The 22,330-nt window shown below is 39.3% G+C and overlaps 1 protein-coding gene and 1 long non-coding RNA gene across 4 annotated transcripts in view; one reads left to right on the forward strand and one right to left on the reverse strand.

Annotated features, from left to right (window-relative positions):
- GYS2 (glycogen synthase 2) overlaps window positions 1–22,330 on the reverse strand; it is a 48,216-nt gene that overhangs the window by 14,174 nt on the left and 11,712 nt on the right. Inside the window, exons 3-7 of the mRNA XM_032986311.2 lie at window positions 20,912–21,103; window positions 19,929–20,114; window positions 9,221–9,365; window positions 4,735–4,852; window positions 4,209–4,329 (exon numbers count right to left, since the gene is read on the reverse strand). Coding sequence (XP_032842202.1) covers window positions 4,209–4,329; window positions 4,735–4,852; window positions 9,221–9,365; window positions 19,929–20,114; window positions 20,912–21,103 — 762 coding nt within the window. The remainder of the gene's footprint in view (window positions 1–4,208; window positions 4,330–4,734; window positions 4,853–9,220; window positions 9,366–19,928; window positions 20,115–20,911; window positions 21,104–22,330) is intronic.
- The window catches only part of LOC116960009, a 105,268-nt gene continuing 92,460 nt past the window's right edge, over window positions 9,523–22,330 (forward strand). For all 3 annotated transcript variants that reach the window (XR_004406135.2, XR_004406136.2, XR_004406137.2), the window contains exon 1: window positions 9,523–9,630. This is a non-coding gene — a long non-coding RNA (uncharacterized LOC116960009). The remainder of the gene's footprint in view (window positions 9,631–22,330) is intronic.

The following is a 22,330-nucleotide window of genomic DNA, read 5'->3' on the forward strand; positions in this document are numbered from 1 at the left end:
ACAGAGTGGTTTGTGTTGGAAGGGACCTTAAAGACCATCCAGTTCCAACCCTCCCTGCCACGGGCAGGGAAACCTCCCACCAGACCAGGTTGCTCAAAGCCCCGTCCAACCTGGCCTTGAACCCTTCCAGGGAGGGGGCAGCCACAGCTTCTCTGGGCACCCTGGGCCAGCGCCTCACCGCCCTCACAGGAAAGAATTCCTTTTTTATACCTGATCTAAATCTACCCTCTTGCAGTTTAAAACTGTTGCCCCTTGCCCTATCACTACACCCCTGACAAAGAGTCCCTCCTCATCTTTCCTGTAGCCCCCTTTCAGTACTGGAAGACCGCTATAAGGTCTCCCCAGAGCCTTCTCTTCTCCAGGCTGAACAACCCCAACTCTCTCAGCCTGGCCTCCCAGGGGAGGTGCTCCAGCCCCCTGACCATCTTCGTGGCATCCTCATGTCCTTATACTGGGGGCCCCAGAGCTGGACACAGTACTGCAGATGGGGTCTCACAAGAGTGGAGCAGAGGGGGAGAATCCCTTCCCTTGACCTGCTGGCCACACTTCTCTTGATGCAACCCTGGACATGATTGGCTTTCTGGGCTATGAGTGCACATTGCTGGCTCACAGTTTCCCACCCACTAACACCCCCAGGTCCTTCTCTACAGGGCTGCTCTCAATCCACTCATTGCCCAGCCTGTATTTGTGTTTTGGATCACCCTGACCTATGTGCAGGACCTTCCTCTTGGTCTTGTTGAAATTCATGAGGTTCGCACAGGCCCATCTCTCAAGCCTGTCAAGGAACTTCTGAATGGCATTCCTTCCCTCCAGCGTGTTGACTGCACCAAACAGCTTGGTATCATTGGCAAACTTGCTACTTGCTGAGATCTTCCTGACTTCTCATGATTTAGATGCCATGGCTTAGGATGTGAACATAAACTGCAAAAAATAAAAATCCTACACACATTTTCTCACCTGGCACAAACTATGTTGGCTCAAAGGAGAAAACAATTAGTTCACTATCTGAGGTATGCTCAGGCATGGGGCAAGGGATTCTCTGTTACAGCAGCAAGCAGAACTACTTTCTACAGCAATAGTGCCCCAGATGTATGGGCAGAAAAAGGCATGATAGGAACCACTATCTACCTGAACCTCTGGCAAAGAACTTGCTAGAGACAAAAAAGCTGCAAGTAACTTCTTGCTCATCTCTCATATCCAGCTACTGCAAAGGCAAAGAGCATTTTCTGTAAAATCTGACCATTATAGATAGTTTCACTTGGTGGTTTATCCTGTGTGCTAATAAGGTTCAGAATGTCAGTTCCCTGAGGGATTCCTTGCATGGAACAGAGTGAGGTTGTACTCCTGTCGACAAATAAAGAAACCTAAGGGTGAACTCTATTCAGAGCTGTAAATATTAAATTATTTTTAATTGCCTCCATTCTGTCCTGGGTTGAGTGAGTGGTGGAGTTTTTTGGTAGCAGGGGAGGGGACTATCGGGGCGGCCCCCTGTGAGAAGCTTCTCGAAGCTCCCCCAGCTCCAAGCCAGCTCCACTTCTGTTTGGGAAATTGAGCCAATCAGCTGCGCCTCTGTGATAACGTATTTCAGAAGGGACGTGGTGATGTGCAGGGGGACTTGTGAGGAGGAGTTGCTGCAGCTGCATGAACACCAAGGTCAGTGGAGGAACGGAGGAAGAAAGGAGGGGGGAGGTGTGCCAGAGCAGAGACCCCCCTGTACCCTGTGGTGAGACGGCAGGGCGGCCCCCCCTGCCACCCATGAAGATCTACGGTGGAGCAGACATTGATTTATGGCCTGTGGCTTCTGCTTGCATTATCAAGGTTCTGTGCCCGAAGAAGGCCGGGGTCTCATGGGAAAAGGTAGCCCCGCTGCTGTAATTCAGTGCTGGGAGGATTGCAGCATGCGGGGGTGTCCCACGCCAGAGCAGCTCGGGAAGGGCTGCAGCCGTGGGAGGGAATCCAGTCGGAGGAAGTTAGTGACCCATGACGGAGCAGTGTGGGGAACGCTGCGGCCCGTGGGAGGAACTCATGTCGGAGAAAGTTTGTGGAGGACTGTCTCCTGTGAGAGGGGGACCATGATGGAGGAGGAGGAACAAGTTCCGGACACTCCCCTCACCAAAGATAAAGGAAGTGGCAGCGCTGACTGCACCCCCCATTCCCTGCCCCTGCGCCACTGGGGGAGGAGGTAGAGATATCGGGAGCAGAACTGAGCCCGGGAAGAAGGGAGGGGTGGGGGGAAGGTGTTCTCAAGATGTGGCAATGCTTCTCACTGTCCTACTCTGTTATGTGTTGTTGTTAGTGTCTGTAATAAATGTATGTTCTTTTTTTTTCTTTCCCTAACGAGTCTGCCTTTTGCTCGTGATCATAAAGGGGAATTTTTCCCCATCCCAGTCCTATCTCGAACCCCAAGCCTGGCTCTCTGTCCCTTCTCATTGCCGGAGGGGAAGGGAGAGAGAGCTGCTGCATTGTGGTTGGCTGCCAACCAGGCCTAAACCATGACACTTTCTAAACTTTAGACACACAAACATGCTATTATCATGCATTCTTTCAAACTGAGGTATAGGGAAATGTATAGTATGAAACAACCTATGGGAGTCATCTATCATTTTAAGGTTCTTCCTTCTCTTCAAGGCAGGTTCAAAGTCCATCACACTATGATGTCTCAGTGTGTATTAACAATCTGTCCCAACATTCATATTTTATTTCCCTAACATTAGTAAGGTTTTAAAGTAGTAAAAGAACTCTATAAAATAAAATAATTCTATCCAATAGTATGGTTTTTTTAGGTTCAGGCACACCACTGGGACTTGTTTAAGAAGCACCATCGTTCCCAGATTCACAAGTAGTACAGGTACTCTGTTGTTCGCCATGGAATTACCACTTGAAATAATTATAGAGCAAATGTTCTTTGAATAGTTAATCAGGTGCTGCCATGCAATAGTAATGCAATAAAGACAGGCTCAGCTCTTGGGTGAAGCAAGTCCCAGTACACTGTTCTAGAGAGGTTTGGAAAACTAGCCTCAGTTTCCTTTGACTTTCCATCAGCCTAACTTGTCACTGATGTCCTATAAATCATTAGATACAGTAAGAGATTGCTGCAATCATTGCTCAAGCAATTCTTTCCCTCTTACCATATAAGACCTTCCACATTATCAGCATTCATAGTTAATAGCTGTGTAAATGCCATTAACAGGTAGCTGATGTTGCATAGCATTGCCAAAAAACAAATGTCAGTTGTCTGGCAAAGTTGTGGAAGAAATGCTTAAGCTATGTGAGGTGACCTGTTGTGTGGGTGAATGGATTAAGTATTTCCAGAAAGTTCACAGGCTCTAGTGGTGTAATAATAGAAGGTGACAGTAGAACAAGTGTACTTAGGGCTCTGAAAATTATTAATTTTTCAGCCCTGCTAATGATATTGTATCAAGATTTTTAACCAGATTTCCCATATCATTTAAATGATAGGGTACAAAAGAGAGAGTCTAGGACAACAGCCAACTGATCTTTGTTAGATGACTGAAAACTGATTAGCGTTTTTGTTTGTTTGTTTGTTTTAAATGTATCAGTCTTTGGGACACATCTGGAGACATTTTCAATGACCTCATTTGTAAGTGGTAAATGCTCTGGTCTTTGACCACGACAAGGTCTAGGTCTTATCTTCATTAGAGTAATCCATAAGGGCATTTAGAAACATTGCACTCATTTTTTACCTGAGAAAACAGAAGCATGGAGGAGTGAGTGGCTCCCCCATGCTTATTCGTCAGGCCACTGCCACACTTGATTTTACTGCAAAATTCCCATCCAATGTGATAATAGTACTCAAAGATTTAAAAGAACGTGTTCAGGTACTAATGAATTGAGATATTAGCCTAAAAATATATTTTTTAATTCCATCATTAAATGATTACTTTTATTTACCTTCTAATATACAAACCTTCAGGGTAAATTCTTGACTCATATTTTCAGTATTTTTCTTGAAACACAAGGGAATTAACCATGAATTAATTTCTTGAACTATGTAATCAATTATTTTTAAGCAGCCTGAGATTGTTATATATTCTGATGATTCAGGGAGAGAGCTTTATGAAGACTCTGAATATCTCATAATTATTTTCCTATAAACCAGGGTATGGCATAGAGGTTCTTGCAGGTGCCTTCCATAGTATGGTAAGTTTCAGCATCTATGTTATCTACATTTGCAGAAGCTTTCTTACCCTCAGCAGAAAGTTTAATCTTGATAAGGCTTCTAGAAACATATCAGCTCCTTTGTTGGAAAACTCGTATCTCCCAGCAATGAAGAAAAATAAGGTCTTCTCAAGACTGAAGTCAAGGTGGCTGAAACCAAGCAAGCAAACAGAGAAGCACAAAGTATTTCTCAAGATATAATCAAACACAAAACAGCTTTCTACTCTGGAGGAATTTGTTATCCCAAGAAAATGATGAAAGTGAGGCTTTTCTGCTGTTCTTTAAATTAAGATGACTATCTATCTGATAAACTACATCTTGGGTAAATAATGAAAAAAATCAAGACCTTTTGGCTGATCCCACAATCTGTTAAGCAGAGTTAGAACTGGTGTCTAAAATTCCTTTAGCTTCTGACTGAGAAATCCCAGACAGATATTTGAATAAGTTGGTAACATTTAATCTCCTCTATAAAGTACTTGTTAATCTTCCTGCTTTGGTTCTTGCTTTAAATAGTGTTGGACAACCATTGCTAATTTTTGAAAAGTAAAAGCATACCCATAGAAATGACCTCGAATGAACTCTTGGATCCTAGCCTTGTACATGGAATGCAAATTCTGAAACTCATGCATTGCTGAAAATTTCTTAATGTTCAAGCCATTTGGGGTGACAACATCTGGAAAAGCAGAGAAAAGGCAGAGGTAGACATTTTCAGAGTCAGGGAAATCTTTAAAGAAAGAACCAGTGTGTCTTTCAGTTGTCAGTATGTGAACAGGTTACATACTCTAATTACTCATGGATAGGGAACAACACTGTCTAACACAATGATCTCCCCCACCAGCTTACTCCACAAAGCTATTGCATGTGGCACTCCACTGTCTATAGCATTGAAGTGTCTTTGTACTACTTTGACCTGTACTCAACATTAGCATAGAGCCTGCTGAACAATGAGGTCTCCCCATGCCCTTTTGTCCTGTCAAGACTTAAGTAACGTCTCCATTTAGTCAAATGTTCTTTGTGCGATATGCCCTTTACCTCTTTATTCTTGATATCACTGTTGCCTGCTTTATCACTATAGATTGAAAACTCTTGAAAGCAGAAACTGTGCTTTCCTATGCACTTGTTTACTGCATGGTACAAAAGAGGTCTGTTCTGTCAAGACTTCTGAGGATTTACCAGAAAATGGAGAATATAAGAAAACTTTTTTAAAAGACCAATTTTCAGTAATCTGCTGGATTTCTCTTAAAATTAGCCACAGAATAGTATGTTTTACACTTTCATGACTGCTCTCCTTGAAGATTCCAAAGCATCTTACAATTAAAATTTGTTCATTTCCAGTATCTTCTAAGATAGAATTTAGGATATACACAGAGTTATAAGGATACACAAGCTTGTTCCAACCAACACTGAAATTCAGTCACTCTTCACCTTTCTGATAGAGCGCAGCAGCTGTTTAAAGGCTTGCCCTAAATCATAAGTAAATGAAAAGAATGCCATTTTCTTTTCTTTGTGTTGGCTTATGAAGGCCACGTATGGAAATGAAAGGGGAGGCCAGTTCCTCAGCAGATGTATTTCATAGTAACACAAATGACTTAAACAGACCTATTCTCATTTATGATACTAGAGATTCTTCAGATACAAAGCATCTTCAAAGAAGCAAAAAAGTGCTAATTATTAGATGACATGCTAGTGCTGATTTCAACCTTGTTCTCCTGGCAAGTGTCATTAGGTGTTTAGTAACCACAACAACTAACAGTAGTAATTTTAAAAGTTCTATGCATCATCCAAAGGACATTCAGTAAGACCTTATTCCCTACCACACATGGTTCATGCAAACAAAACAGTATCTCATTTGATATTGCACATGGGTAACTCCCCGCATACATCAGGGTTACTGATGGGACTACAGTCTCTCGCTTGCCACCAATGCAGGACTTGAACAGTACTTCTATTGTGGTCTTTTGGTCAAGGATGCCTAATGTTCAGGCTTTCCCATCCCTTCCTCCAAAAGCAGAGGTTTTCATGTCTAGTATTAAGTATCTCACCTAATAAAAACCTGTTATTTCTGAAGAGATTTATGGAGACATCTTTAAAACATCTATGGCTCCTTTGGTTGATTACATATCAAGATGATCTTAAGTACAATCAGTTCTCCATATGTTGTCCAGTATACTTGCCTGATGTTTGTCATGCAAATGCCACAGCCATTTTTAATTACTTCCTTGAAAATTAGTCTACTTTAGCAGTATATGTATTTCCCTGCCAGGTAAGTGATCTCTAATTAGTCTTTATCTTGGGATTTTTGTTGTTTAGTAAATTAATGACATTTCTGTTTTAAAACTGTCCCAAGTAGGTCAGAGTGCTTTGACTTCCTTCTGTATTTATAGGAAGTAAATTGACACTGATGTAAGCAATAATAACACAGTATGATATCTTCTGTTGATAAGTCACTAACATTCTGGGTTGACATACTTTTCAGAGATTGCTTCTATGATTTTGATCAAACATATACAGAGATGAAGTCTAGATCTAGATCTTAACCAGCACCCAAGTCTCCTGGAATTCTGATTCAAAATCTTCTCTACTGCTAATGAGAAATGTGTTTCATACCTGAATGAAAATATTAGAAATCCCATAATAACAGTTTTAAAATAATGGGAATATAATTTACGATCACTGACAGAATCTTGCATGATAGGTCAAAGAAAATAGGTTCAACATTAGATACTTAAGCTTTTGACAAATACAGTTTGATAAATTACTGATCAAACAACAACAGCAAGTAAAATCAGTGTAATGCAAGCAGTCATTCTGCCAAGTTGAGACTGGCAAATCAGCCTCTGTCCTAGTGCAAAAGCTCTCTTCGCAGTCTTGCCTGCTGAATTTTAAAGGGGCTTTTCCAAGTGATGATATTTATAATTTAAACCATAATCCAAGTTTAATGTTAATTAGAAGTAGCAGAGACTGCTCTACTTACCACATTTCCTCAGTTCTTTTTACTTAACAACTTTGTTATGAAGTTTGCCTCTCAAGAAATGAAAATGCAAATAAAAGTTAATTTTGCCAATTCTGCCTCCCCCTTTAAAAAGTTTAAAGTGGATCAAGATGTGTACGCATTCTTTCTGTATTCATGTTCCTTTGCAGAATTTAAGCTTAATGATCGATCTGTTGAAGGATTGTTGACCTTTCTGAACAGCCATTTTCTATGTTGATTTCACAACTTCAGAGAGAATAAATAGTATGAGAATAGACTCCTACACAGTTTGTGGTCTAAGATTCAAATAAACTATTAAAGTATTTATTCCCATCAGAACACATTTTCCACTTATAACTGTCTCCTAGGATTTGAGTTACCAATTTTTACTGAATTTCTTCCTAGCTCTGCCAACATGAAGCATGATATGTGTCGATATTTTTTTAACCTAAACATTAAATATATTTACTCAGTTTCTTCAAAGTTGCAAGAATAATCAGGACAATCTCAGGCCTCTGAATCTCTGTGCATGCAAATCTCTTCAGCTTCAACTGACGTTCTATCTGTAAGCAGTTGGCAGATTTTTTCTCCCAAATTAAATGGGATTCAGACTCATTTTAGTCTCCTAAAATTCCCAAATGTAAACTACTGTTTTCAAGAGTAGCTGTTGTGGGGAGAAGCTTCATGCCAATATAAAACAGCTTCAAAAGTCTAATTTTTGAAGGTCAAGTGTTCTGCACTTAGTGAAAAACAAGACCTTTCAGAGATATCCCAAATTAGAATACTGAACACTTAAATTACTTTTAAGACATGGCTGTCATGTTTAAAATAAAAAGGAAAAATCTTCTAAGTTCATCATCCTATTGATAGTTAGTCAGGAATGAGGCAAAGGATCCAACAGACAGCTCTTCTATCCTGATACATGAACCACGATGTGGCTTGAAGCACTGACGTTAACAGGAATAGCAGTCCCAAACTATAATTAGCACTACAATGCACCTAAAAAAATATCTCCAAAATGCAAACCAAAAAAACCCAAAGTCCTCTGAGCATTGTTATACTTAAAATAACCAACTGAGATGTGAACACACCTGCTAAAGTCTCAAAATTGTTGTGCAGATTTTCTCCCATGATGCTTACCTGCAGATAGAGTATTGTGGCTTGTCCTTATAAAGCACCATGCTGATTTAAAGAGAACTTTAATGACACATCAAACTGGGACCATGACCTTATTCAAACTCCATGCATGGAACATGTCAAGGTTTGTTTGCAAGTTCCATATTTTATGAGACTAATACAAAGGGGAAAAATCAGACAAACTGTTGGGCACGTATCTCAACTATTTTTTCAAACTATACCAGTTGGTCTAATAGAAAATATTATATCTGTCTGTGAAACTTGTCGTGGTTAGGCCCTCAGATCATGATGACCACAACCAAACTGCTACTCCTAACTGTGAGAGATACGGATAAATGAACTGTACTGATTTACGGTTCCGTTTTTGCCTTCTCATCTCTTTCAATATTAAGTAAAGAAAAAACAGTAATAGCACTGGAAAGCAAAGCTCATCTAACATTCTGTTTTGAATATGAAATTTTTAGTTACATTTCTAAAAGAATAGATCACTCTATCTAGCAAAGCAACAAATCTCATACTGCAAAATCTGGCAAAATGTATTATAAAGGTTCCAACTTCTGCTTTTGTCAGTTGCCCTGAATACCTTACCATCACCAGAAACCCTGCTGTAGACAAAACTCCTGAAGCTGAGATGTCCTTGCAAAGGAAAGCCTAACATTAAACTAATGCTCTCTTGAAATGGTACTGAGAGCAGTTATTAAATGGTGCTATACTTGATTTCTTCTGGAATACATATGCTACTAGAATGTGTTTCAAGTGATATTATCTGCACTTTTCTTTTGAAAATTGGTTATCCTCTGTAGTGTAGCTGGACATACCTATGCATATGTCCTTGCTCTTCATGTTTGTATACTTGTCTCTATTCTTTTCATTCAGTCTGAGGAAATGTAGGTACTCAGAGGAAATAAAATAAGAAAACAATTCAGGTCTTACCAGGTTTTCTTTTAAGCATGTGTTCTGCTTCCACAGCTGTTATCTGTGAGACTGTGGTGAACACATGGGCACAATGTACAGACGCCCGTTCCATACAGTACCGATGGTAAATCTGTCTCTCTCCTGCTTCCTTGTCAATGTCAAACTGTTAAATAGTAAAACAAACACAAAAGACACCTGTGTGATACACTCATCAGACTTATGACCACAAAGGTTTCCTGTGTTAAGCTTAATTTCCCCAGGGAATAAGAATCATGTGATTATGCTGTTGGTTTGTCTTTCTGTTTTTTGAACCGCTTTATCAATTTAAAAGAGTTTGAAGGAGCAAGAGAGATCTCAGTTCCTGCATGTTCATGAAAAAACTTCAGCTTGGCAATGGAATGAGACCTAGATTAATGATCCCATGAAAGGTAAGGATCTGTGCTATTTGGCCTGCTGGCTGTCATATGTCATGCTGCATCTTGCCTGGGCTTGCTGGAAAACTTGGGAGAGCAGGGAAGTTGCTTGTAACTGAAGGTATAGGGGAGAGAAGAGAAAAGGAATGGGGATAAGGAGAGAACCCAGGGACTTGGTAGAATGGTGGGAATCATGGGTAGGTAAAAGAGAAACGGAGTTGTGGTGGAGAGGTAGGATGTAAAGACTCAGTCACAATTCCTAAGGGAACAAAGAAAATTGAAAATGAGCTATTTTCTGATACTCAGAGATGTTATTCCTCCAATTCCACTACTGTTATATGCTGCTCCTTTTACTTCAATTTGAACTCCATTAATTTCTAGAGGCAGATATAAATTAAACTGCTAGATAAGACCATCCCAAATAGTAAAGTATTTCTAAAACAACTTTAAACCTTGCAGTTACCCCTTTTTTTACTGAGCTTAGATTATCCTGATGGAAAGAAAATGCACAATACCTATTGAGCCCATGCTTAAAGGTTCAAACATTCGCTAACGATGTCTACTGCAAAATCACCACAATGCAGTCTAAAAAAGAATAATGTTAATGAGGAGTGAATGATAACAATTAAATTACAATCCTCTTAGTTCTACATGATGTTTCACTTCCAGGAACAGAAGCACTGAGCTCATAAGGTCAACAGCACAGGCACCAAATAGACTGTGTGAGTTCCATGGAGAGTGACAATGACTCTCAATGAGCTTTGACATTATCACTGCCTAATACTAGGTGCACAGTTTGATTTTGATTGCATTTGACTCTAACTTGATTGACCAGAATAGATTTAACCATTATTATAGGCTGGGCAGACAGCACTTTCTATGGTTAGGACTATCTGACCTTTGCCACAGCTAGTTGCTTTTAAGACTTTAGAACTTAGCCAGAAGTAAAGCTATTTAGACTGCAACTTTTCATGCTGAGTACATGCTCAAGATTGATATAGAACATATTTTAAGAAACTTTAGCAAGTGTGAAACATTTCAGGGAAGAAGATTTAATCAAATAATTTCTTATTTCTACTCAGATAGGTGTAAATATATAGATGTAGATATAGATTCCTTACAACTGTTTTGCTAAGAAACTTAATGCTTTTATCCACTGAGCACTCTAATTATGCACTGGTGCTACTCTGCTGGTGCAAAAGTGGCTTCCACTGTATTACCTGAAAATGCCACCCTAATGTGACCAAAAAAGGAGTCTTGAAAAATCTCAGCTGAAAAGTTTTAGAGAAACTAGATACTTTCTCTTTACATTGATGATCCTGTATGTCAAAAGTTCTAAACCTGCCAAAGAGAGTTTTAGAAAAGCTAGGAAATATGCGTTACCACACAATATGATATACATTATGATATCATTTTTCAGTTGTTTCATCACATATCATATTTTCCTTATTCCCCATGAGAATTTTGGTGCATGAAATACAACCATGCCACAAAAGAAGACCTTTTCTCTAGAACATACACCTCATTTGTCACAGAAGTTGAATGGTAGAAAAAGCAAAGGGCAGAAGGGTAGAGGAAGAGAAAACTAAAGGTGAATTAATTAGACTCCTTGGAGTGCCACAGATCTCTATCATGATGCTTTGTTTACCTAAGCCAATTCACACGCAGTTCTTAACTGTGTATTCCTCCTTTTCTGGGATGCTACCTTGGTATCTTTGCATCTGACCTGTTGAAGTGTTGAGCATTCACATCTACATCTGAAATCCACTGGACCTATGCTGAGGTTATAAAGGACTTGGTACTGCTAACTCCAGTAAAAGCCTCCCTAAAAATATGTTCATGATGTAGCTACCTTCCCTCATATGAGTGTGGTAAACTAATTAATGTTTCTGGAGCATACAGATACTACTGATGAATGTTATAAAGCAGCTCTTAAGAAAATCACAGGTATATTCTTCAGAGCACAAATATTGATTGCACGTTCTAAACAAGGTAGGAAGCTTCATATTGAACAATAAATACACAAAAAATCATTACAATTATTCAACCATTTCGTGTACCAAAGATACAAAACAGGACAGTTCTTTAACATGCTGTGCAAAAATGCAAACAGGGTGGGCTACCTCTGCACAGTCAAAGCTAGGCAAATTTTTTCAAATACATTTGTATTTAAAATAATTTTCAGATTGCTAAGAAACAAATAGCTGGCCAAACTTTGAAAGATTTTTGTTCTCTTTTCCCTTTCTCACCAAGAATGGATTTAATTACAAAACATAATTAAAAACTAAATTTGGGACATGTTCACTGTAAATAAACACTCCCTCCAACACTACTGGGAGAAAGGTTCATAAAAGGATTGTTCAAAGCACTATGGCTTATTTCTTGCTAGCTTTTATTTCTTTGATTGTATGAAAGCATTTTACACATTTACTATATACACGTATTGATGTTAATTTCTTCATTGCTATTAATTTTTTCATCTTCTAGAATTGGGAAAGATTTTACTTTGCACGTGCTTGCATGACTTTTGGCATGCTTTTTCAAAGGTACACAATTCCATGTCTATTAGCAACTATAAACTGAGGTCACAATTCCACATTTCATTTGCTTGCCCTTTCCAGCAGTTTTCTCCACCAATCAGTAAAGCAAGATCTTGACCCTTGACCTCACTTATAGTGTAGAGTGAGAATCCTTATTGTGCACTTCTAAGCAGGTCAGATGAGTGACTTCGGAAAATAAGCGTTAGACAAGTTGAAGGGCAGGTTAAATGGAACTTAATTGATGAGACAGTGCAGGAGACAAATTTAGTCCACACAGTACTGTGCAAAGACAGCTGAGCTTGCTGTGACACTGTCAGCTCCAGAATTAGAGGCCACATGGGGCACGGCACTGCATTGAGCCAATATGCTGAAATGAAGCAGAACACCACTGTGGCAAGTTCACTCTTCACCCCTCAACCAATGTTTCTGCTCAGCATTTTGCTCTGCTGTCTGAATGCTTGTCCACCCCAGCTCAGGCACCTGTGAACTATGTTCCATAGTGTTCATGTTTGGTGAGAGCAAAGCAAAATATCTGTAAAGTGCGTTATGCTTACTTTTGTTTGTTTGCTGTTATCAGCAGATGGGAACACTAGCAAAGCCACAAAAGAAGGCTGCATCAAGAGAAAAAGAGTTCTAAGTCAGATTAACTCCTTATAGAATCATTTAGGTTGGAAAAGACCATTAAGATCATTGAATCCAACCGTTTCTTCCCTCGGTGACTTTTAAAGACTAATGACTTCAGTATCTACTTCCCTGTAAATATTCCACTGCTGCTCCCAGTGAGGATCCCCCTCCTACTCTGACTGTTAGAAACCAAACAGATTACTTGAATTTATATGATAGCAAGGATTAGAGGGGAAAATGCCTCCCTTTTACGGCCAATCTAATTTCAAAGCAAAACAGTAAGATGTTCCACTGGCATAATGCTTTGGAGTACAACCTGTATTTGCTGTAATACAATTATCAGGAAAAATTTCAGCTCATTTCTGTCCTTTCTATGGATTCACATGATGAGCATAACATTTCATTCATGTCTTAAAATTCAGTGTGTTAGGGGGCACAGTAAATGATCAGTCAACCTCCCAGCATGACATTCTACTTAAGACAGCTAAGATGATCTTTGCAAAAAGAAGAGAATATCAAGCAGTTGTGGGATACTGGTGTTGTGTTTCTCTTGGAAACAGTGAACAGTCACTGAAGTAATAAATCCAAATTAGACGTTCCTACTTCAAAATGGTAAAGGCAAACTGCAAAGGATTTACAAAAGCACAAGAAGAATGATTTGAGAGTGGAAAAGGAGGAAAGACTATATGAGCCAAGTAAATACTTTTCTGAAAGACAGATAAATTATTTGTCACAGACTGTATATAATCTCTAGATACTGATCCTAGACAAGGAAAAAAAAAAAAGTATGATGAAAGCCAACAGAAGTTAAACCAAGACAAATTCAAACTGGAATTAAAATACGTAGTTTTGATAACGAATAACTTAGTGACACCTTTGCATAAGTAATATAGATTTCCCTTACCATTCTAACCCCCACCTCAAGAGTAGAGAATGTTTTTATAAGTAGTTTGTATCTCAAGTAAAAGTTATGGATTTGATGCATGAACTTTTAGCCAAGGATTTTAGGCAGAGAATGAAATGATCTCTTCTGGTCTTTAAAATCAGCGGCACACTCAAGTTCACAGGTGATTCTGCAGTGGGACCAGGAACAGTCAGAGATAAGCTTGAAGTTCAAATTCCTTATCTACTGAAAGGTAGAACGGAAAGTTCTTCACTTCTAACATAATCTCATTGGCTGCCGTTGTCTGAATTATGTAAGAATTACTCTTTTTAAAATCCAGTTTACGTCAAATTTAACTCCCATTGATGGTTATCTTGTGCAAATAGAACTTCCATTATAGTATAGCTCTGCCATGCCAAAAAAGAAGGAAATTACACTTCCTGGCTTAAGTCAGATTTCCATTAGCTGCTCTACTAACAAAGCAGATCAGCTTTGCATAACAGTGAGCTCAGTGACAGCTGTGACAGTACTGTACTAAGTGAAATGAGAGCTTGTGCTCATGGGACACATAGTGTCAGTGTGAAAGCTCTTGACTTTTCATTTTCATTGGGATTTTAGTACTTTTCCTTTTAGACTTCTTGGGATAGAATTCTCCACCATTTTGTAAACTAGATTCAGCTGCACTTGTATGAGCTGAATGTAAAATGTTGCTTGGTCTAAATAAGAGTGTTACACATTGGCAGGATAACTTTATATAAGGAAAAAGGCAATGAAGAATGAGACTGATTTTTTTTTCTTCTCATTTTCCCATTATAACTCAAGGTGATTTTTTTAGTAAGAAACATCAGGAGCTGAAGCCTATGAACTTCTCCATTTTGCCACACCAGTGGTCCACAAAACCATTTCAGATGGTTACCTCTCAGATGAAATTCCAGATTAGATCATTTGCCAAAAATCCCATTCACCTATGAATTTGTCTGGATCATCAGTGTTTCTCAGTCAATTTACAAGAGGCGTTGGTCTAAAAACCCTAGACAGGTGAAATGAGACCAAAAAAAAACCCCAACCAACCAAAAAACCCCCTAAATGAGCCCTGTCCCCTTAAACAATGGGGAAAGCAATAAAAGATTAATATTCTTGGTCTTCAGCTGAGGTCAGTTCCTCCCAAAGAGAAAAAGGCTACACAGGCTCAGAACTTTTCTCTCGTGCCTTCTTACCTTCTGGATTAGTTATTTTGGTTCAGTTTATTTTAGCAACAACCATAACCTTATTCTCACCAGTGTAAATGCTACACTGGACATGGGGACAATGGGCAAAAAAGCATTGCCGGTTGTACTATTTAGATCTACAAAACTTCTTAAGCATAGTTAAATCTATGCTAATACCTCTGTTGCGAATTAAGCTCATAACCTACCTGGCTTGTTATTGAAATTAGAAAGTGTTTACTTTAGAAGAGTTCAAGCCAGTAACCTGTAGGTACGATTAGCAGTCCCTGACCCAGCCGTTCACCCAGGTTTCTTCAGATGCTTAAAAGTAGATAAAAATATCACATACGACCAGTTACTGTGCAAGTCACCTTCTGTTTTGCAATTTTTGCTTACCCTCCCTTCCTACCTCCAGTATCAGAGTGATTTAAATGTGAATCTAGGATATAAAACATACACTGAGTAGCTGTGATATGGTTATTGCCTCAGGGTTCCTTAGCTCAGACATATCCCATCTGTTGTTTGTTACGTGATGCTGAGGACACAAGTGTTACTTCTGGTGTTCACTATGTTCCCGTGCACAGTGTTAAGGGTTTAGCACCCAGGTTTCCACTGCAGCAGAGGCAGATAAATTTCTTCCAGTCTGGATGAACTAAGACTGTAAAAATGTAAGAACTGTATAATCTCATACTATAATGCTGTGTCAGAGCCAGGATCCTGTCTCTGGTTGAGGCAAAGAGCAGATTGCTCTGGAAGAGGTCAGGGGTCAGACAACATTGCAGTCTTACATCCATAGTGCACCCTCCTCTCTTCCAGCAATCTACAGCTCTGATCTGCTAGGTTCACTAGGTTTCAGGCCCCCAGAAAATGTCATCTTACAGCTTACAGGCTGACATATGTCTCCAGCTCATGAAACAGAGTTTTGGTAGCCTAAAGTTCAGGTCTCTAGGTGACTTAGGAAGTCCATAAAGAATCATGCATCACAGTGTGGCAGCTCTTCTCTAAGTAACCCTTACCTTTTCCCAAAAAACCTGGTAAGGCTGAAGGTCAAGTTTTCACAGATCCAGTGTTCATGAGGGCTATCAGAGACGACATGGAGCCTTCCCTTCCAGTTTTATTACCTGATAGGGGCTGGTGACTTGAGTTCTTTGTTCACAGAAGTGACAGAGAAAATGTCAGCCACCCTACACTGCACAACGCTCTGCCTGATTGTTGATACTGACGTTCAGTCCAAATAGGTTGGGACTTGGGCCAAAGTCTTCTCTGGTCTAAAGCTACTGACCTCACTGGCTTACTTCAGAGAATGCATTTGTACCTTCTATACTTGTGCCAACTGGCACCTATTCAGCTTTGCTAGGAAGGCTGATAAAAGCGGTATTTTCCACTGAGAAATCCAGGGAAAGAAAGAACATCTTGGTAATCTTTTATATTTTTAAAAGAGATCTTTCAGCTCATTTCATATCTTCTGGTCCTGCTTACCTACAGGGGTGAGTTAACACTGAAGTGGAAGTGTACTGTGCTGTGTGGGCATGTGCACACGTGTGCGTGTGCAGAGCAGCAGAGCTGATGGACAGCAGAGGACAAACTGAGAGTGTGTTAGTGTCAGGTCTAACAGGAAACATTACAGTGAGGAACACCACACTGGTCACACACACCCAGGGCACTGTGAAAGGAGAGAGAGCAAGGACTGTGAAGATGCCAAGTAAATATCTTTTATCTGTCATCAGACAATCGCATCTTGATTTTGCCTATGGATCCCATTGTTAAATCCTTCAACACTGCAGAAAAGCACTTGGCCTCAGAGGGCTGAGCAGAGCTCACCCTAGCAGGTGTTCTAAGCCAACTGTTTGTGGACTGTATTGGGGACTAGAAAAGGGAACATGAAGTTTCCTCTTTTCTCTGTAGGAGCTGTACACGCCTGATCGTCTCTAGGCACAATTAGGCCATACCCTTTCCTTTTGCTTTGCAACCATTTTTCTGTGATATCTGGCAAGGCACATACTGCAGTTGAATCTTCCCCACTTATCTCAGCTGCTGTGCTTAAAGCTGGTGGAAATTGTGTTCTAACCATGAAATGCTGATCAAAAGTGAGAACTTAAAGTAAATTATTATTATTATACTTTAAAGCAAGAAAAATATGCGATAGCACTGAAACAGAAAAAACAGCTATTATACTTGTTTATAGTAGGGGGATGCAGGAAGGTGATGACACAACCTAAAAATATATTGCCTCATCCAAATATTAAACATTAGGAAGTCTTGTAGAATCTTATTCGCTGGTCAAGTTACTTGTTTGACCTTAAGTTTACTACTAGAAGACAGCAACAAGAATAGCCTCTGAAGACGGCTATCTGTATCATTTAATTACTGTACTCTAGATCAACCTCTACTGTTTCTCAACTGACTTTTGGGCCAGGTTGACCTTTTCACAGCCAAAGGAGCCCTCATTAAGATATCTGATCTCTTACTAAAAGTTAACTTTGTCAAGAGGAGCTTTAGTGCCCTATAAACATGTTAAACAGTAGTATAACAGCTTGGCATCATTTTCTCTATTAGTACCTTTAAATGTCAATCTGCCCACAGAGAGCATAAAGCATTATGGTCTAGAAATCCACAAGTTTCCTCCCTTAAGTATTATTTACAGCAGTTTATAATAGTACTTTAAACTGATATGTATGTTTTATTCCATATATTCTTAGAATAAATTCTGAATAGAAATTTCTGTATTTATGACGTAGCTGATAGTTACCAGTGGGATTTGTGGAGCTTTGCAGAAGGATGGACAGTACCTTATCACATAAAGTTGGCCATGTCATGTGTGAAAAGTAAGAATTATAAATACTATGAATAGATTATAAATGTATTAAAATCTGTAAATCTGCTCAGATGTAAGATCATTACTTTTTCTTTTGAGTACACAGACAAGGGTGAGGCCCTCAAAGTTGTTATGAGGGGAAAAAAAAGTTGCTTTTGAGAAAAGTAGACTATTTTGCCAGATTACTTGTACTTTACCAAATTAATCAGAATACAAAACAAACCAAAATTTTTTTTAGAATTTTCTTTACAAAAGGAAGGCAAGGCTCTGACATAGTACTTTTAGCATCAATTTGTAAAACTATCAGCATTCTCTTTTTTTTAACCCTAAATTCTCACTTTAAATACCCCCTCCTTTTTTTATTTTTCCACTATGGCTTCCTTACAAACTATGTGTAAGAATGCAAAGCTTAATGAATAAAGTTGCTGCCGAAAAGTCCCCACTTTCTCAAGCATTAAACCTGAAACTGCACGGTTCTAGTTCTTTCAGTCTAGCTCTGTCCAGAGAAAAATAATTTAATGTGACTTTAAAGCTAGATTTTACATATATACACATAAGGAGAACATGACAGAGTAGGAATGTCTAGACTCCTGAAACTTGGGTCTGACGGCATGACTGGGTTATTCATGCTGCCTCATTAATGCACCTAACAAATGTATCTAATTTAGGAGACTAGTTTTCCTAGGTGATAGTTGGAGACAGATCTTTCCGATGGCAATCTGAATTTCCTTACACTGATTGTGAAGAGGCCAGTGTAACTCCACTGATGATATAGGGAGCCTAGGATGAGTAACCACCTGTGTTAGTTACCTCACACTGAGCAGAGAGAATTCCCCCGACACACTACCATGCTGTAACCATTATGCATATGAGTAAATGAGTGGAGACAGTCTCTTACTCTTAGTGTCTTCAGTAGATTCAGTAGTTGCCTTTGTGGGAAAGGGAAAAAAAAAAAAAAAAAAAAGGAGGAGTAGGGCAAATTATTGTTTCCTTGAAGTACACAGGAATGGCAGTATATTCTGTGCTTCTGAATAAGGCCAGTAGAACACTTTGGAAGACACTGTTCCACAGTGTGTCAAGCTTCAAACATCCAACTGAAAATTGACAACTGAGTAATTATCTTCATCGATTTTAGCCAAGGAAATGGATGAACAGTGAATAAGGCAGTTGTTTTAGCTTTTTAACTACCTCTACCCTCAGTAAGTGCTGGAATGCAAAAATCTCTTCAACTCGTTTTGTCTATAACCATATTAGAAATCCCAGATCATGTAATGTACCTCTGCTGAAGACAGTGCTAAAGACATCTGGGCCCTTGAAACATTTGTTTGTGTTATGCTTTGAGTAAAAAGAACAGTGAAAAACAAAACCACTAAACAGTTCACAAAAATTCCAGGGAATAGATGTGGGTCTTCTGAACTCAGAAAATACTTCTTACATTTAGCAGTTACGAATTAAGCCTAACCTGAAAAGCTTTAAAGTAGAAGGACTTATGACTTGCAAGAAAGAAGTAGGCTAGGGAAAGAAAAAAAGCCATACCATGTAATGGAATTCCAGAGTAATTTCAGCAAGAGGAGGGCTACTGGCTATTTTTATTACTGTCTTTCATTAGACAAGAGTGCTGTTAGGCTGTACCTGAAATGCCAGATGATGACTACAGCTGAGTATGTTTTACATTCACTGGTTACTCACACCACTAACACTAACTGCCAGACCACAGCAATCAGCTCAAGCAATGGATGCCTTTCCTGAACAGAAAAGGGAAGATTCTCAAGGACACTTGACCTGCAGTGATGTCTGGGCCTGTAACTTTCCCCTTGCGTTTTTAAAAATGTCCCAAAGCATTGAGAAGAAGCTTAAGAATCTCTGTTGACAATCCCATACTGCTGCAATATTACTCCATATATCAGTAGACTGGAATAAGGCACTGACTCGATTGGAGGCTGAATGAGTTTCAGTACTCTGCAACACAAATCTGGCAAATCAAAGTTCACTGATGGTACTGCAATACTCTAGACTTCACTGAGCTTTAAGACCTGTCAGATGACATACAAAGGCACTCATGCCTAGGCACCTCATGGTCTTACAAATGCCTTTTCTTGTGCTCTGGAACTGAAAACCTATCACTCAGCTGTGGGTCAATCGTAAGTGATCACACAAGACAGAAAATAAAATATATGTAAGAAAAGGACACAGGAGCTTATTAGCCAAAAAAAAAAAAAAAAAGGAATGAGAAAAACGTCTCTTACCTGGTCGAGATTGTTGTAAAAATCTATATTGGCTGCACACAGGTATCTCCCAAGCAGAGTTGCATGGGTAGTAAAAATTGTGGCAACTGGAAGTTTCTGAGCTCGAGACAGTATTAAACCCACTCCTGACTGCCACTCATGGAAGTGGGCAATTATGTTGGGCTTGTCATCAAACTGACAGGAAAGCTGAAAATAATTAGAAAGAACATACATGAAACACACATTATCCTGCCCATCAGCCCAACCCCAGAAACCTCTATTTTTTCATGCCACCTTCTGCATGCTTGCTTTCTTTCATATGACAAAGCAGTACAGTGTTTTAAGTGGTCATGTGTCCCGACTCCCATCAGCCTTAATCCTTAGCCCAAGAAGCACATGTGCCTCAGAACAGTATCACTCTTCTTCCTTTTAACTTTCTCTTCTACTGTTGAAACTCTTCTTTGGGTAATAAAATCATGAGCACCTATGAATAACAGGTGCTTGTACAAATTAACAAAGTTTCCTCTCTCCAGATAGGCTGTGGTAGAGTGACATATGAAGTCACAGTGCTATCATTAGTTCTTTCTGTCTATATTCCCTGGGCAAAGTAGCATCTCATCTCTGAGATATGGCCTGACTGATTTCAAGGACAGTTTGTGAGTGTGACAACTTGACTACCATAGGAGAGAAAAATGGAGTTTGAGATCCTACTTGTAAGAGCATCCAGTGACAAATAAGGGAGTTGAGAAGAAACAGAGAGGGAAGTGACAGTAAAGACACAGCAGATTTCACATGGAGCAGCTCTCCCCACCTCCCTCATTCTTACAGAAAAATATAGTTAGATGACCACTTAAGAATTAAATTTTAAATACAAATTTGTTCTACATCAGCTATCAACATCCTTAAAATCATAGTTTTCAACCTGGCGAATAGGAACTACATCCCAAAGCTTTTTTGCCCTGCTGACAAGGCTGATTGAAAATCTCTAGATTTAAATACTGTACCTCTTTCAAAAACCAGGCTGTTAACGATCCAAAAATCACAGCATCATTGGCTTCTTGGTCATGAAAAGGGATCCCTATGTTGCTGACGTCCCAAAATTCACCTTTCCACCTGTCCAAATTCCAAGCTGCTGATCCTATATCGAACAGTAAGACATATGGGCTGCCCTCTATCAGCCATCTTCCAAAAAAGACCTATGGGAAAGAGGCAAGTATATAAACAGAAAATGTTAAAGTGAATGTAAAGGCCAGTTAGCATAACTATTTTCATCCACTAGATCTTAGGTATTTTACATAAGGAATATGTGATCATAGCCCTATATACCAAGGATATGTGGTTTTTCTTGCAAAATATGTGGAATAATACTGGACCAAAGGCAGGGGTAAAAGGAAACTATAATCTTTAGGAACATTTTGGTTTTAAAACTTTCATTTTAGGCTTTCATTGCAATATTAACCATTTTTTATTAAAAACAGCTTAGAAAGACTATACTTGGTTGAATAATGAGGTCTTATGATCTTACTGAAGTATCTATGTAATTTTTGTTCTTATTTCAAAATTATTGTTTTCTTTCAGTCAGATTTGTCACCAGTGTTTTGCCATTTATGCTAGATTACTGGTAATAGATTTTGTAGGACAGGTGTTTGGGACCTGTATCTACCATGACACTTCCTCATGCTGCTCAAGAAGAGCAGTTGATGCCCTTTGGCAGAGTGGAAGGATCAATCAGAAGATGTAAATACCTAAAATCACATCAGCCTAAAAATACAGCTTTCCTGCTTTATTGGTATAGTTAAATATCTCTAAGCGTATTTAGAACTTCACTGATATAACCTACCTGCCCAACCAGGAGAGTAGGCTGAACTGTCATAAGGCAACACAACACAGCTGGGCCCACACCCACACTACAGATTGTACCAGTCTGCACAGTCAAATTATTTCACATTAATTCTACCATCAAAATGGCTGTCGCAGCAGAGACATATTAACCAGGAAGAACAAGGTACTACAAGGAGGCTAGTGCAGTTTATACCCTATGCAGAGGAATCTTTTATGCCACTGTTCAATCTCTCTTCATTCACCAACCTCTGGGATGTCAGGGGTTGAACCCAGCCCTGACACTAGAATGGGCTGAATAGAGGACAGGTCTTGAAAACAATGAAATGATAGCTCTTAGACCTGTTTGCACAAGACAGGTGTGTGAAGGAGGGTCGGCTCCTTATGCACTTACTTCAGGCTATCCAGGTTTCTTATTCATGAAAATGAGGTTAAAAAGCAGGGAGTTTTTGTGAACCCAGTCTTCATCTAAATGTGGAGTCAGGTTGTGGCAAGGAACAGACCTGACCTGAGAAATTTGGAAATGTTTCTAGGTCCCCTGGTTTAAAGGGATCCATTGTGATACATAAGCAAAATCCAAACAT

The sequence above is a fragment of the Tyto alba genome, unplaced genomic scaffold, assembly GCF_018691265.1.
Source record: "Tyto alba isolate M040663 unplaced genomic scaffold, T.alba_DEE_v4.0 Super-Scaffold_21, whole genome shotgun sequence".
Lineage (NCBI taxonomy): Eukaryota > Metazoa > Chordata > Aves > Strigiformes > Tytonidae > Tyto > Tyto alba.